The sequence below is a fragment of the Malania oleifera genome, chromosome 1 (assembly GCF_029873635.1).
Source record: "Malania oleifera isolate guangnan ecotype guangnan chromosome 1, ASM2987363v1, whole genome shotgun sequence".
NCBI classification, from domain to species: Eukaryota; Viridiplantae; Streptophyta; class Magnoliopsida; order Santalales; family Ximeniaceae; genus Malania; species Malania oleifera.
The window spans coordinates 29,724,358-29,742,287 of record NC_080417.1 but is presented as its reverse complement, the minus strand read 5'-3'; the positions used below and the strand labels follow the sequence as shown (position 1 = coordinate 29,742,287).

The 17,930-nt window shown below is 35.9% G+C and overlaps 2 protein-coding genes across 2 annotated transcripts in view; both read right to left on the bottom strand.

Annotated features, from left to right (window-relative positions):
• The window catches only part of LOC131154069 (outer envelope pore protein 24B, chloroplastic-like), a 39,237-nt gene extending 35,391 nt beyond the window's left edge, over window positions 1-3,846 (bottom strand). The window contains exons 1-2 of the mRNA XM_058106573.1: window positions 3,396-3,846; window positions 2,925-3,284 (exon numbers count right to left, since the gene is read on the bottom strand). Coding sequence (XP_057962556.1) covers window positions 2,925-3,284; window positions 3,396-3,743 — 708 coding nt within the window. The 5' untranslated portion in view covers window positions 3,744-3,846. The remainder of the gene's footprint in view (window positions 1-2,924; window positions 3,285-3,395) is intronic.
• Window positions 3,847-12,043: 8,197 nt separating this feature from the next.
• Window positions 12,044-17,930, bottom strand: part of LOC131154062 (uncharacterized) — a 29,374-nt gene continuing 23,487 nt past the window's right edge. The window contains exons 7-9 of the mRNA XM_058106560.1: window positions 16,382-16,468; window positions 12,868-12,961; window positions 12,044-12,730 (exon numbers count right to left, since the gene is read on the bottom strand). Coding sequence (XP_057962543.1) covers window positions 12,210-12,730; window positions 12,868-12,961; window positions 16,382-16,468 — 702 coding nt within the window. The 3' untranslated portion in view covers window positions 12,044-12,209. The remainder of the gene's footprint in view (window positions 12,731-12,867; window positions 12,962-16,381; window positions 16,469-17,930) is intronic.

The window sequence follows — 17,930 nt, the reverse complement described above, 5'->3', positions numbered from 1 at the left end:
TCAGACATGATGACTAAGACAACGTCCAAGTCAAAGCTCGAAGCTTGTAGAACCGCAACAGGTTTGGTGGAACTCTCCGCATGAGTCGGGCAAGAGAGATTTGTTGGGACCTGCCTCATTTATTAATAAATGAGGCAAGAATACTTGCTGCATTGGGGCATGTCAATGTCAAAATTGGCTGCCTGCAATTCGGTGGCCTCTTTGTAGAGAAAGGGTATCCAAAACTTGATGATAAAGATGAAAGGGAAGATGACTGCAATTTGTCAAAAGTGGTTGTTGTTTGGTGCAGCAACTCCACCAACCTTTTGAGAAGGAAAAAGATGCTGATTTTCGAAGGGAATCTCCTCCTATAAAAGGGATACTTCCCCTCTGTTGTGATGTACACAAAAACACAGATAGAGAGTGAGAGTGAAGATATAATTATTAGCACACTGTGAGTGTGTGTATTAAGGTGAGTGAGTTAAGTGAATTGTAATCCTCCTCCCCCTTCACTGTATACCCATGTATATATATATATGTATTGAAATTACTCCTCTCCCGTGGACGTAGGCAAAAATGGTCGAATCACGTAAATATTGTGTGTTATTTTGTGTGTGTGGTATTTGATCTTGGGCAGGATTTATATCACAACAATCACGACAGTATTAAGTCATCCTTTTGGCTCAATTTGCCATTCCAATACACCTAGAGCCATTATCTTCTGCTTCTTTATACAGACTCAACTGAGTTTTGACTTTAATTCAATTAAATTATCATCCAATTTACATCAGTGGCCAAACAAAATTCCAGTCTGTCCAGCCAAGTCCTTCAATAATACTAAAAGAAAAAATTAACTGAAACCATCAAAAAGACAATTTCTTTCTTGAACTCCCCGTGAAGGATATACTACATCAACCTCATAATCATACACATTGAATTCAAACCCTATTTAAAGAAATATCAATATCAAAAAAATATGCTGAGAACTAGTAAGTTCTTATGCTCGTTCTTTATGCACTTTCTTTCTATCTTAAAAACTATTTCCTTTTTTTTTTTCTATAAATTATATATATGATGGAAAGGAGTACTCAGTAACGGTACTTGCATTCCAGAATCCAAATTAGTCTCTAAGAAGAATCATAGATTGCTAATAAGATAAATATCGACAAATAATAATGAGTTAAATTGAACTTGTTTCCCACATTTGGATTTAAAAAATACTCACATTGAAAAAAATTATTATAATACCATTCCAAACAAGAATGGCTTTAATTAATGGCTCCTGGTCCAGCAATTCCAGTACCATTGCTGGACATCCCATTTGACAACAGCACATTTTACAGCTTCTTTGGTGCAGATATGTTTTGACTTCCGATCAGTGGCAGACTGCCTCTCAAGCGACTCTGCATCACCACTTCATCTCCTACCCTTAAAGGGCAACATTCTCCAAGGGATGACACTTTCTTTTTTTTTATAATTGTATTGTTTCTAAGATCCCAAGATATGAAAACCATATTGTAGACTGTATCACACAGTGAGCTGTTTGTAATAGAACTCAAGGTATGTGGGAGAACTCAAGGTACATGGGAAACAAATGGGCTACCAAATACTTGAAGACCCTCGCATTTATTGTTTGTTTCCTTTTTGCTTAATGGATGATATTTCAACCAAAAAAAGGGCAATCCATGCTTAATTATCAATTCAGAAAACTATAATATACATTCGAAAAAATGTTCATAAAGATTCTTCTACTACTAAATAAATTCCAAGCAATATTCACATTTCATAAAAAAAATTACAAATTTAAGCTAATAGAAATCAACCTTCTTCTCTTCATAATACCAAGGAATTTTATCAGAGTATTAATTATCATTTCTAATGCATTTATATAAATACCTTTTCAATAATTCTTATTTCAAGTGCTTGCAAATCAATCTTAATATCTATAAGACTATAACTACAAATTACTTCCAAAATTAATGATAATTTATTTGTTACTAATTACGAAACAATATGTAATAATATAATTGACATTTTAAATTCATCGAAATTAAATGTGTATCCAACAGTGAATAGTAAAGTCTTACACAGATTAGAGAAAAATTTTTGCTACTTACATACATACCCTTCACGATTAATGGGAGGATAATCGTTCTCTTTTGAAACTAGTTTATTATGGATGAGCAATCCACTAATAAGCAATAACTTAACATAGTTCAATCACACCAAATTCGGTCACATTGAAAAATTAACGGACAGAAGGGCTTTTGATAGTGGAGACTAACAACCTCAATAGGTGTTTATTCTAATATTGGTTTAAGTCAAAGATTCCCAAGAAAATCAATAGTGCTCCAACCTCTAAATATAACCTGCACTCTCACAGTGTCACTACAAATTTATTTTCACTCCAAAATAGCATTGCCGAAATCACCATCACTGTCATCCCCGCTGTGTTGGGCGTCATCATTTTTATTCAATTTGTCATTCCAATAAATCTAGAGCCATCATCTTCACTCATCACTATCGTGTTAAGGCTCAAAAAGGTCTCTAGTTCAGCTCAATTAAATTATCATCCAATTCACACTAGAGACAAAACAAAGATCCTTTCTAGTGCCCAGACAATAGTGCTACAACAATAACAACAAACACCAACAAGCCTCAAGTTCCACAAGGTGAGCAGAATTTGGGCAATTTTGTCTGACGAGCAAAGGGAGGATAAATCCTTACATCATCATCAAGCGTGAGCCCCAGTCCCTTAACCTATTTTTTTATGGAAACATCAATATTAAAAAATTCCAATTAGGATTTTTATTTTTGTTGGCGATTTGGGATTCTTCTTAGATATTAATTTCAATTCTCAAATGCAAGTACCCGTCACTCCATCCCGTTGTATTCATAATTGTTTAAAAATTGAAATAAATAAAATAAAGAATATAATTGAGTACCTTGAAGGCTCCGTTGAACTTGGAGTTCCTCGACCACTCCAGTCCCAGTACCTTGGTGGACGACAGATACGAAGCCTTAAACACATCGTCTCTGTAGAGCCTCTGCGACACCGCAAAGTCCCACGAGTTATTCACGAGGTCATAGCATGGCTCGAAGGTCCTTATCCCTCCATGCGTATAGCTGTACTTCAGTTTGCAGTTCCCAGAATCGAACGCGTAGTTTGCTGAGACCTTGTTGGCCGAATCGAGCACCAGCGTTCCGTCTAGGGCTGTCCGGTTCTCGCGCCACACGTGAGAGTATGCCAGATTCAAAGGCTTCTCGAGAACCCTAACCGTGTTCATAAACTGAAACCTAGCATCCTGCACAAACACACAAAAATGCAGAGTAGTTCAGAATTTGGAATCTCAATTTTCTTTTCTCCAAACCAAACAGAGGGCTCGAATGCGTCGATCGGGAAACTTTTGCAGTACATTTTTGGGAACGTTGTAGTCGATGACGAAGGAGCCGGGCTTGTCGAGGGAAAGAGAGAGACCAGTTAAGCTGGGGCCCTTTACGAAGGTGGCCTCGGTCATGGAAGCTCGGAGCATGATGTCGCCGGCGTTGAAGGCGACAGTGCCAGCGACGCCGGACTTCTCGGTGTCGCATCTGCCCTTGACGGAGGCGTGCATCGTCGGGGAAGAAAACCGATACGCGGAGAACTGTAAAAGATGATCCCCGCCGTGAAGGGCCGAGGCAGTGTTTGGATTATTGGAATATTGTCGTTGGGATTTTGGGTGGAGGGAAAGGAGAAGCTGGGGGAGTGACTGGTTTTGATTCATGCGTCCTATCTAGAATAATTGTTGCTACAGTTGCCCAACTCAACCAATCACGGAATAAACCACTCATCAGTTACCCGTCATTATAGTTGTCATATTACAGTGCAAAATTTTTGGGTGGGTGCTTTTAATTTTATTTTAAATAAAAATATTTAAAAACATTAATTCCCAAATTAATGGGTCCCAAAAAGTGTTGGTCCATCCAGTGTTTTTCAATTTGGGCGAGCCCCACTATCCACTGATGCATGGCGGTTAAAACCATGGTGTCCCACTATTTGCTTTCTTAAATCTCGTCTCCCTCCTTGCTCTCTATTTGTAATCGTAGAAGTTGAGAGAGTCGAGGGGCACTGATGGAGGAGTAAGGTTCGAAAGTTGCAAGCCACTTTTGCAAGTAAACGTTGTTGTTCAAATTGTACAATCTGAACATTCTACTAGAAGGTACAAGTGAACATTGACAAATAGATGAAGTATGTTTTCTTACATCAAGTTACTTAAAATCCTAATTCTTGTAGCTAGATATAACTAGATATTTGAGTTGAGATTCTAAAATTTAAGTTTAAATTTTTATTAGTTTGTAGTAAAAATTGGTATTTTGTGTCTTGAATTGAATTCTATTGAAGTCAATTTGGCAATTTGAAGCATCATTGTGGAACCCTCTGATACACCTCAAATATATCACATACCAAAAATCCAAAGGAGACTATAGCCCAGCATTGATGAGGGCAATTACCACTTAAGTCAACTGCTCACACAGAGCAATTGACGCCAGCTCCATGATGATTAGAGCAATCTACGCCAACGTTATAACAACTGGAGCGATTCATGTTTGTGCCATAATTCGCTAATAAATGGCACATCACCCTTGGGTCAAACTCCATCACTATAAATGGGGATTCAGAGAAGAGGTTAAGGTATCTCATTCTAAACTCTACTTTACTGTTGCATAAAAAACCTCTCAAGTCAATCCCTGACTTAGGCATCGGAGCGATCCCCCGGAGTACACCCCGGGTCCTCCAAGCCTTGCTTATTTATCTCTTTTCAGGTGGTCGTGATCAGGGATCGTGAAGGTCATTCAATTTTTGGCTGCAACAGTTGGCGCCGTCTGTGGGAACTTCTTGAGAGGTTTTCTCTTTCAATCCTTGATCATGACTACATCAGATAATTGAAGGTCGATGCATTGGCTCAATTAAGATCGTCCGAAATACCACCGTCCAACACCTAGACGTACTCGATGCCGTCTGATCCATCGCCAATTGGGACCCTACCTAGTGCAAACTCTTCATTCACGGAATTGGATGGGACACTACCATCAAGAACCTCCACAATCTCTTCTCCACCTATAGTGACCTCGAAGAAGCCATCGCGATCCTTGGCAAGGTCACCGGGAAAAGTAAAGGGTACGGGTTTATTACGTTCAAGCACATCAATGACGCTTTACTCGCATTGAAAAAGCCAAGTAATAAAATTGACGGACGAATAACCAGGACCCAGCTTGCGATATTGGGAAATTCCGGATCTAATACGAATCCGACTACAATTGATGTTTCTATGCACAAGATTTATGTAGCCAACGTGCCTATTCTCAAGGTATGATTTTTTTCTCCATCATACAATAATAATTCTTTAAAAAAAAAAAAAAACAAATAGATGTCATAGTTTTAACCCTTGAAAAGCTTCATCTTAATGGCTAATAATAATTAATAGGATGTTCAAGTTATTTAATTATTTGAACAATGACCTATGCACCAAATGCATAGTGGGGTCATGATAGCTGCACTGCAAGTCAAATAAACAAAGCCAAACTTTGAAATTCCAATGGGTTGGCCGAATGCACCATGGGTTTGGCAATAATGACTTTTGCACATTCATGTGCGTTGAACAGTGCTCTGAATAGTGAATTTGAAATTGCTATTGGGAATTTGAGTTGAAATTACAACGCACATTGAAATTGCACAATTGTAGCAACTACAATCGGCAAAACCTCAAACAGAAAAATCAAGCTCCTTGGTGACATTCTATCGAGCACCTGGAGCCCAATCAGCTAAACAATCCACACCATAATCAAAACAAACAGTAACAAAATCACTGTCATCAATGGTAGACATCTCGCAGATCTCAATCTCAAACTTCAATCTACCATTGCACTCACAACCCCATCCAACATGGGACTCACGAATCAACTGGGATACAATTGAATAATTTGAGTTTATAGACCCCACATATGACACAGACAACACAAAAATAGTCTGCGAAATCTATAACATTGCACGCTTACTTGCAGTTCCCTTTGCCAAAATGATCGAACACTTGGTGCATACACATCCAAACCCTTTGAAACAAATCCATCTCGAACCGATTAAGAATCCTAACTAATATTAAAAATACCATAACTCACATCTTTAACCCCAATGAAATCAAAACTGCAAAAACCTGTCGAATTGAACAACCATATCAACATCATAAATTATCAAAATGTTATTGAAGATATAACCCAAAAAATGAGCACAACTCATTAGGTAAGGAAGAATCAGGCCAACTGATGAGCAACGCTCGTGAGGCCAGAAGACTGCCCAAAAAATGAGCACGACTCATTAGACAAAGAAGAATCAGTCCAACTGACGAGCAACGCTCGTGAGGCTAGAAGACTGCCCAAAAAATGAGCACGACTCATTAGGCAAAGAAGAATCAGCCTAACTAACGAGCAACGCTCGTGAAGTTAGAAGACTGCCCAAAAAATGAGCACATCTCATTAGGCAAAGAAGAATCAGCCCAACTGACGAGCAACGCTCGTGAGGCTAGAAGACTGCCCAAAAAATGAGCACGACTCATTAAGCAAAGAAGAATCAGCCCAACTGACGAGCAATGCTCGTGAGGCTAGAAGACTGCCCAAAAAATGAGCACATCTCATTAGGCAAAGAAGAATCGGCCCAACTGACGAGCAACGCTCGTGAGGCTAGAAGACTACCTAAAAAATGAGCACATCTCATTAGGCAAAGAAGAATCGGCCCAACTGACGAGCAATACTCGTGAGGCCAGAAGACTGCCCAAAAAATGAGCACAACTCATTAGGCAAAGAAGAATCGGCCCAACTGACGAACAATGCTCGTAAGGCCTAAAAACAGCCCAAAATATGAGCACAGCTCATTAGGCTAGAAATGACAAAAAAGAAGAGCGCAACTCATGAAACCACAAGCAGCCCAAAATGCCTTAAGAAGAGCTGCTCGACAAAAAAAAAATACAACATTCGAAATTTGGAATTCAGCTTCAAAAATTCGAAACTGAAAGGGGAACAACTGATACACCTCAAATATATCACATACCAAAAATCCAAAGGAGACTATAGCCCAGCATTGATGAGGGCAATTACCACCTAAGTCAACTGCTCAAACAGAGCAATTGACGCCAGCTCCATGATGACTAGAGCAATCTACGCCAACGTTATAACAACTGGAGCGATTCACGTTTGTGCCATAATTCGCTAATAAATGGCACATCACCCTTGGGTCAAACTCCATCACTATAAATGGGGATTCAGAGAAGAGGTTAAGGTATCTCATTTTAAACTCTACTTTACTGTTGCATAAAAAACCTCTCAAGTCAATCCCTGACTTAGGCATCGGAGCGATCCCCCGGAGTACACCCCGGGTCCTCCAAGCCTTGCTTATTTATCTCTTTTCAGGTGGTCGTGATCAGGGATCGTGAAGGTCATTCAATTTTTGGCTGCAACACCCTCAAATTTAGATTAGGATTTTTTTAATTTTGTGTCTGAATTTTTTTATGTAAAAATAATGAATAAATGTCTAAATTTTTCAAAAGCAGTAAGTGCATGTATTTTGCATAGAAAAGGTAATAGTATCCTTGTTACAGTTTACTTCATTAATAAATATGAAAGTGTTTATTACTACTACTATGTCATTTTTTTATTTTCCAAAAGGTGTTGTAAAATGTGTATATCATACATGTAGATGACTATGTTGAGAATAGATTATAACTTTTGATATGCTCATATAATGATTCATTATGGAATTGACCTTTAAGATGTCAATATAATCTTTGCATATATAAAGATATGTTTTTAACCAAAATTGAGAAAAAAGAAGATGATCAGCAACATCTAGTTCCTGATTAACTAGACTGCTAAATTTCTATAATTCCAAATTTCTTTACTTTAATTCTCTCTTTATTTCATTTACAACACGTTATCAGTACAACCAAATCTCTAATGGTATAACAAAATCTTTTAAGTTTCGTTGGTATAATTACAAGGTAAGAGTTTTGTTTTTTTTTTTTTTTTAACATTTGTTATCTATATAACTTTAGTTTTTTTTTTTTTTTTGGTCAAACTATATTTATGTGTTAATTATATCTTTTATCTTGAACATGTGTCTTTAAATGTTTTTATATTGAAATATATGTGAAAATAACATTTTCATTTTAATATTTACCTAACTTTGAATTTTTATTTGTTTTTGTTGGCCTTGTAAGGCTTAACATCCTTTTTTTATGCTAACAAACAAGAGAAACTTAACATATTTTGTTAAGTAATGATATTTTAGGACTCACAAGAATCAAACATATAAATACTAGAAGTCAAGGATCCATTACAAGCTTATACTTCAAAGAAGGATAATCATATGAAACTTAAAAGCATGAATCTCAAGATGATATTTTAAAGTTTGAAGAATATGAGAGAGAACTTAAAAGTATATCAAAACTTGAAGAAAAACAAGAAGCAAAAGAAAGTTCAAAGTATATTAAAGCATGAAGACAAATTGGAGCAAAAGCAAGCATGAAGACTTAAGTGCTTAGAATGTCAAAGTCTTAAAAAATCTTTATGTAAGTATTTCATTCGATTACAATATGGATACATGAAACTCTTAGATTAATTGCTTAGACCTAGATACCTTTTAAAATACTTGGAAAATATTTTTATAAGGTTAGAAGTTATTTCAAAAAGGTTAAAATTATTTTCGGAATGAAAAGCAACAATCTCGGGATTTTCCAAATTTTGTTACTTTTTCTATATCTATATTGATGAGCATTTTTCTCTATCACACATTCCTTATTTTAAAAAGTGATCAACATGAAAGTTATGAGATTTTCTCTTAGATTTCTATTAATACTAAAAACATCTAATTTAGAGTTATATAGAAAACGTTATGACCAAAATATTTAAGGGTGGTCAAAACTATCAGAATCTCAACAAACTGACTGGTCAGCCAACTAACCAGAATGAATTGGTTTTGTCAGCCAACTGACAGGTCAATCGACTGACCATTTTGACCTATGTTCAGTCAGTCAACTGACCATCTAACAGAATCAATTTTTCGCAGACAAAAAGGTCTTAGTCGCCTGTCTAGCCGGCTGACCCTGTATAAATACCTACTCGGTCATCTGTCCAGCCAACTGACCCTAAGAGAATTTAAATTTTGAATTTCAACGAAAAAATTCTAAAAATTAATTTTTTTTTTTTTTAAATCTAAATGTTATAAAAACTTGGGGAACACTCCAAGCAACTTGAGAGATTAGGAAACTCACTCTATAAATACATAGTTTTACAAATCAACTTATATCAAGCAATTCAAAATCAATTCTCAAAGTTGAAACTCTCATACTCTCAAAGCTCTCATGCTCTCATCTTTGCACATCTGAATTGCTAAGATTTTTTTAAAGCAATTGATCAATCATTTTCTGTGTTTCTGAATTGTTGATTCTCATCTAAAATGAATTTTTCCTTAACATCTAAAATGTATTTGTTGAAGCCCTGATACATATTATTCAATAAAATATCACACTTAGGAAATGTTGAAAGATGAGACTTTGACCATTCTTCTACGGCCTTTTGCGTAGCTAATTATGAGCTTCACAGGACACTACATCAATCATTTTCATCCACTTTTCAGATTGCTCAACGTGGCCCCAGTTGCATTCTACATTCGATCTTTTAGAATTTTACCTGCATCGGCTGCACAATCTCTCTTCCTAATAGTTACTATTGATATATTCACACATACAAATTAATCAAGCTATTAACTCATATCCTTTTCTTCAAGAAATAGTCACCCAAGCTGATAGCAAAGCTACAACTACCAACAAATCCCTTCATTAATGAAGCGTCCACAATAATTTATAGTAGCCATCATACCTTTTCTTCAAGAAATAGCCACCTAAGCTGATAGCAAGGCTACAACTACCAACAAATCCCTTCTTCAATGCTTCAATGCAGGCAAAGAATCTCTAGAGTAGCTAATGATCCAAGTTGTTGGTTTGTTCTTCAAATCTTTGCTTAGCTTCTTAATTGAACAGCACCATCCTCATCTATTGACTTTACATGCCTAATACCTAGAAACATGCACACTCAATTCCCTCCTTACAAGCTCTTAACCCCCCACCCCCTTCCTTAGTGGACCATTTAGGATCAACTTTTAATTGTTCCAAATACCTGTCAGTCAACCAATCTGAAGTAATTAGCCTATTCTTAAAATCTCTTGGACATGTATGATTAGGTTTATAATTTTTTTAACATGTATAATTTTTTTTTTTTTATCTCTTTTGCATGAATGATGCATTTTCATCATACAAGAAGTCATTATCTTCCTCTTCTTCTAACTCATAATCACCATGCATGAAATCAAAGTTGTCTTCTTGGTTCTCGCTTGCCACACCAAATGCTTTACTCCACTCAACTCCACTCCAATCATCTAATATGCAGCAGTTTGTACCTAAGTTACAAACCTCAAATAATAACATTTACACATACGATTCTAGAGCATTACAATGTTGAAGGGAAAATACAAGCCAAGAAACATAGAAAGGCAGCAATAAAACAGTGACTATAAAACTGTCCAAATAGCATTACATTAGTGGAATGGGGAAAAATATAAACCAAATACATAGTGCAACAATTAGAAAACAAAGCAAAAACATGTTAGTACAAAGATAGTAGCAATCACCTTGTTCTGGACCATCAGAGCATATATAATATGTCAGTAGCATGAGAGGCTAGTGCTATCATAGAACCATATTTTAAACCAGTAATCCAACAAAATGCTAACAATGTGGCTGCTACCACACCTGTGTAATATATTGAAAACAAACACAAATGAACACATCACAATTTATATATATATATATACATACATATATGTAAAATATCAAATAACTTTGGGAGATTGGAATGCGCACAGAACATCTTAAAAAAATTTCAGCTTCAAAATTGAAATTGACTACGAAGGGAATAAAATTACCTCCCAAAATCTAACATCAATTGCCATGGAATAATAGAGTTGATTTATGTTTAAACAAACGCTAATTGTATGGAATTTTGACCTAAATCCAATTGAATAACCCCTTAGCTTCTCCTGGGCACAGATCAAAGCGAACAAAAAGCCATTGCATAGTTGACAAAAACCAAAATTCTTCTAAATTCCTATGCAATGGAGGACCACATTACACTGAACCAAACATTCCAAAACCACCAAGCAACAAATTGAAATTATGAGACCTAATTGCAATTTGTAACTTAACCCATAGTTCCAAGATCAATGGTGCAATTTACCCATAAAGAAGGGTAAAGAAAAGATAGTTCTGCATGCGACAGATGGAGATGAAACATCTAGCAGACAGCGCCGTGATTGCAGTTTAAAAGAATCGAGTTCCATGCAGGACAATTAGATTGCTTGGGATGAAGAAAAATCAGTTGGCCTCCGCAAATCCCTTTCTTGGCCATAAGAACAATAAAAAATTGTTCAGGGTCGCTATAAATAATCCAAATATAAGTAGGTTTTAAAACCATATTTTGAAATTTAGCACGTATGCCCTGCTATCCCTTCTGTGGTTATAGATCTACTCTTTCACTTGAGGACGGTACATCATGCCTACTCAAACAAGGATATGCCTTTATTTTTCATTGGAATCCACAGCATGACATAAAACACAAGTGGCCTCGTTATTTACGCAATCGAACATACAATAAAAAGGAATCATAGTTTCCCAGAACATATAAATTCGTCAAGCCCACATAATTGGATGAAAATTTCTCTTGGGCGAGATCCCCCAGCACCTCAACCCATAGGATGGACCTTCCTTATAGACTGACACAACAGCAAATCCACCATCATATTCATCATCGGCAAAATTCTACCCAAATTTCTCTATGCCACTCCTGCTATGACCAAAAGATTTCAGTAACTTGAGGTCGACATGAGCAAAGATTTCCTCAAATTTAGGCTGTTTGTAGGTCAAGAAAAAATGAGAGAGCAAAGATTCCACCAAGAAGAGCACAACAAGAAGTGTAGAACAACTTTCATCCAAAAACCCTACTTCATTTCCAGTCAATTATAGAACAACTTAAAGATGGTTTATGTTACAATTCGTATGATCCTAATCCATTGTAAAAGTAGTAATGAAAGAGAACCAAAACATGGGGATAGAAGTCGCCGCAGACTCTTAGAATGGCTTCTCTAGTGCTCAATTTGAAGACAGTGGAGGGGGAGGCGGCGGCATTGACATCTGAGGCATAGCAGGAGGCCTCCCAGCCATCTGCTGAGGGGGTGGTGGCTGCCGCCAAATAGGAGGAGGAGCCCCCATTCCCATTGGTGGTGGTGGCGGCCTTGAAAGAGCTGGAGCAACCTGTGGGGGAGGTGGGGGAGGCATGCTTGGGGGAGGGGGCCTGAGTTGCTGAAGTGGCGGAGGCATCATATGCGGTGGGACTGCTTGACCTGGTTGCGGTGGCTGGTTCTGCCAAGATGGCGGTGGTCCCCCTACCTGCATGGGTGGGAAGACCACTGCAGCCTGTGGAGGTGGAGGAGCACGTAGTGGTGGAATTGGAGTAGGAGGAACTGCACCATTTGCAAAGGGTCGTGGCGGAATTGGAGCACCCATCGCACCATTGGCTTGAGCAACATTGGGTAGTGTGGGAGGTCCACTTGCGAACAAGGTGTGGGGCCTGCTCTTTTGGGTACCTGGATTGCTCCTAGCCAACTCTCTCTCTGCATTATTTCAGCGGCAAATACTATTTAGAAATGGCTTCATATAGCCCTTTGCTAAGTCTATACTTTGCATAGAACTGGCAAAAAATCACTTCAGAAAATTTTGCAGGCAGGCATCTAATACAAAAGGCTTGTACCTGCTAGAGTGCCGTGACGTTCGCCTTTAGTATCTTTCTTGTATGCATAGGATACAGTTATTTGACGGTTGCAAAGATATTGGCCATTCATTGCCTGGAAAAATTATCAATGAATCAATACCAAATCCAACGCTAAATTAAACTGTAGAATCAAACCGAACAATGATTTGGTGTTTCTAGCATGCAATAATATGCACAATTCCTTAATAGATGCACATTTCCTAAATTCTCATGATTTGGATAACATAATAATCAGGGGAGGAAAATGAAAAGATAGCCAAAAATTAAGTTCCCAGAAGAGATTTGATTTCTGAAAGAAATAGCAGAGTCAAAAAAGTCTGTAACTTTTTGTCTAGCATTTACCAAATACGGGGCTAAATTTATACGAGTGAAATCATAAGTTAGTCCCTTACTATTAAGTGACATCTATTTTAGTCTCTATACTTTCAAATAGTAAAAATTATGGACTTACTGATTTCATGCATTTATATTTTGTTAGCCTTAATGGCTACATAATCCTAATTATCATATTTTGATGATAACAACTCATTAGTGATTCTGAATTAAACTAATCTTTGCACAACAAGTTAGTACAGGAACAACATGAAGATACTGGATCAAATGCAAAGATCAAGTGAACATTCAAGAAGCAAAGATCAAAGCAAACACTCACTCAGAAGAACTCAAGCACAACCAACTAAACCAAATGTAAAGTCATAATGTAAGTGGGAAGTGTTTGAGGTAGGAATGATTTGTAACTCTTGTAGTTCTAATTCGAGCTAGTTTATTTAGCAAGAGTTGAGCAATTGCATACGCATGCTAGTATATAGGATATCAACGATTCTTAGAACAAAACTTAATGAGTTTTCAAATGCATTTCATACAGAATATCCTATAATCGAATGTATTTTCATACGGGACAAGTTTTAAACAACATTAATATTATAATCTTTCATACACTTGATCCCGGCTTAGTTTAAACCAAGATTAAGCACCCAAAGCAAAGACACAAGGCAAATCGTCGACGATTCAACCAAGTGCTTCGACGGTTTCAGGCAGTAAGCTAAATTGATTTTGACCTGGAGGAAACCGTCGACGGTTTAGGAAAATCTGTCGACGCTTTGCGCCGAGAATCTGAACCTAACGGGCATAAAACGGCTAGTTTTCAAAGTATTTAATTGTTTTAAATGCCCTTAATTGTTTTAAATGCCCAACGGTCATATAACAGCTAGTTTGTCCATTTGCCTATAAATACAAGATACTAGCATTTAATAAACACCTTTGACAGTTATTGATTAATGATTGCAAGCATTTAGTTCATCATTCATTACTCAAATCTCTCTTGCTCTTTATTCTTGTGAAGATTCATTACTAGAGAGACAGTGTGAGGCCTTGCGTTGTAATTAGCTCAAGAATGAGCATCTTTTGTATCAACTACATTTTCTCCTCTTTCGATTGATTGTAAAAGGGTTCTTGGTGAACCGAATTTGAAAGGTTCTTGGTGAACCTTGTCGATTGGCTCTTGGTGAGCATGAGGGAATTGGTTCCCTGATTGTAAAGGCTTCTCCGTCCTTGAAGGAGATTGGTTAGTGGATTTTGGAATCCTTGAGTGTGTCTCAAGGCGTGGACGTAGACAAGAGACCAAACCACATTAAACTTTGGTGTTAAGCTTTTCTCCCTTATACCTCTTTTATTTATTGTGTTATTCATTTTGCTTATATTGTGATTTAATTGCTTATATCTTGTCAAGTCTTACTATTTTGTAGAAAATGATAAAAATCCACAAAAGATTTTATTCACCCCCCCCCCCCCCCCTTCCCTCTAGACATGACTCTAGGGCCAACATATTTGTCATCCTAATTAAGTCTATCAATGTTAGTGAATGTCGCTAAGAAATACATAAAATGTTGAATTCTCATTATATATCTATCAACTACTAGGAGCCTAGCCTTCAAAATAAATAAATAAATAAACAAATATATGCAAGAGATTTAGCCATGAAATGATTATGGCTTTTGATTATGCGTCAAGTTCTAAAATGAGGCATAGTTTGTATAAAATAATTTTAAAAATTATATATCACTTTTTTTCATAATTATATCCAAATTTCTTTCACAACTCAACTAATCCATAAGGCGGAGGGGCCTTCCTTTAATTCCCACCCTTCAATTTATAAACACCATTAAATTGCTTTAGATGGCAGCTTTAGTTGAATAAAATTAATTAGTGCAAGTCTTTGATCGTACAAATTAAAAGTATATGGACTAAAATACATGTCAAATAAGGACTAACTTATCATTCACAATCTAAATAATTTAAAGTTTTAAACACTACTATAGACCAACTGAACTCTTAGGGGTGTTTGCTTCGCAATACCTTTCAAGATTCCTGGGAATATGATGCCTTTGTCGTCTTATTCCCACGTTTGTTTGAGCATGCGAATCTAATATGACGAACATGTTCACATTCCTAGGAATGAATGTATTCCCATGTCTATTCCCACCTCCCCCATGGGCAAGTTTCATGGGAATCCTATTCCCATGGGATTCTTACTTTTTGAACCAAATTGTTCTCACTATTTTGGCTTTTGGACCACAATTCCCCTATAATATTATATAATCACACTATTATTATATTTAAGATAATGAATTATTAATCAACTAAAAGTAAAATTTTAAATTAGAAAATATACATATATATATATATATATAATGTTAATTAAAATATTAATTATAAATTTTTAATTAAAATTTAATTAATTTTTAATGATGAAATAACTAAATTTTAATTTAAAAAAACTAATTAACATGAATATTAGTTAATTTGTTAATCAGAAATATTAAAAAATTAAATTACAAGCATTAATCATAAAATTTTAATTAATTTTTTAATTGGACAATATTTAAAATGTATACTAAAATTTTTAATATTTATGTTAATTAAAAGTTTAATTGACATTTGAAATTTATTAAATAAAAGTAATATTATTATTATTTTATAAAATTTTAATATAATGGTTAATATATAGACATTATAGCCCTCAGTTATTTGGTTAAACTTATTATTAAGTCTTAAATGTTTTAAATTTATAATTGTTGAAATTTTTAGGATATAGATTTAATGAAGTACATCTTTTAGTAGGTTTTTATGTTGAACAAGTACAATTGCTCTTCAATGTCTTCATAATACTCATCACAGATGTCAAGGATATAATAGCCATCTTCTTTAAATACCTACCAAGATTCCCATGTTGAACCAAACATTGACATAGGAATTCTGTGTACATTTCTAAGAATCTTACAGCACAAACCAAACAAAAATATTCTCATGAGGCAGGTATCCTATTTCTAGAAATGAGATTTCCCACCAATGTCATTTCATGGAAATATTTTCTATGCCACAAACCAATGCCCTCTTTAGACAAAACAGATGCATCATTAAGTAAGCCTGGCATATCCTCAAGCAGAATAGTAGTCAAAATATGGAAGCACCAAGTAATGGAAAAAAATTTTACCTCAATAGCAGCATCAGATGCCTCAAAAGAATCATAGCTAACAAAACCAAAACCACGGGAATTTCCTGTCTCAGGATCCCTCATTATCTGGGAAAAAGAGAATTTACAAACATCAGAATTCAACTGGAAATAAGCATTAATACTATAATAAATATAAAACACACATAGGCATGGTAATTGTCCCTATATTTATTTGACATGAGTGAATCCATCCCACCATATAGAGAATTAACAATTAGATAACACGTCTAAACCTGCCACAAGAAGACCATATTAAAAAATCCACAAAAAATGCCCAACAAATTATAAGACTTATGGTAATCAAAACAGCGTCATGATTTAATTATACTAGAATTGCAATCAGTTAACTTTTTCTGAATTTTCAAACTCCAGTCCAACCTGGTGACATTTTTTACACACAAACACAATTGGTCCATGACTTCGATGTCATGCATGACAAGATGCTAAAAAAGTTAGACCACTCCAATGAAGAAATTGCGACAGCGCTGCTTGAGGTAATGAGTTCTATGAAATGAGGTTGGTATTGCATTTCCCACGATGTCCTCACTCCTTAAGAATCTACAAATTTGTGTACCACCATCTGGAAACAACTTATACTTCATAATGTTATCAAAATAAGAATTCTAAAGTTAGATAAGGAAACTATCAGCATTGAGTTAGAAGCTAGACCATATATGCAAATCTATACTCTGCAATATATTTATCAGAACAGATGCTACTAAAATCTTGAAACAAATAAATGCAGCAATCAAACTCATTCTAAGACCAATGGAGAATGCACAACAAAATGAGCTTCTCTTTCAACCCATGTAATGCAGAGCAAAATGAATCCCTTGGTGTGCCAGGAGTTATCCCTAGTCTCCACCCTATTCTGTATTTGAACTGCCAAGAAACTCCAAGGATTTTATTTTATTTTATTTTTTTTGGTGCCTTGGAGGATTTTTGGGAAGGGGTGGAGGCTGTTGGCAGATGCTGCTAAAGAAGCTTATAACTTTTTAAATAAATAATGTATAAATAAAAAATCAGAAGTATAGATGGAGGATAAGGTATACTCCACAAACAAACTAATGACAAAGCGCTTCCCTCCGATCTCTTTGAAAGATCAGACCGCAATATCCCCCAAAAATTCCAAATGAATGTGCCCAGAAAGAAGTGAAAGGAAAACCCTATCCCACAGCTGAGCAGGAGAGGTCGATTGAACATTAAATATCCTCGCATTGCTCTATAGGATCTTGCAATTAATCATGCTGGATGGCTTTCCACAATTATATAACAAGTCAAAATTCCAAAGTAGCGCATCTCCATAAAAGAGAATTATTTTAAAAGCCAAATTATTAGAACATTGGAACTTGTTAATGAAAACCCAAAAAAATAAAATAACTAAGGCAAATACTAAAAAAATATATTAAAGAAAACACAGCTTCAACCATACCTTTGAAAGGTCCATGAAAGATCTTCAAAGACATCTGTATTTTTTATTAATAGAAATAAAATAAAAATATTGAAGAGAGATAAAAGGACAAAAAAC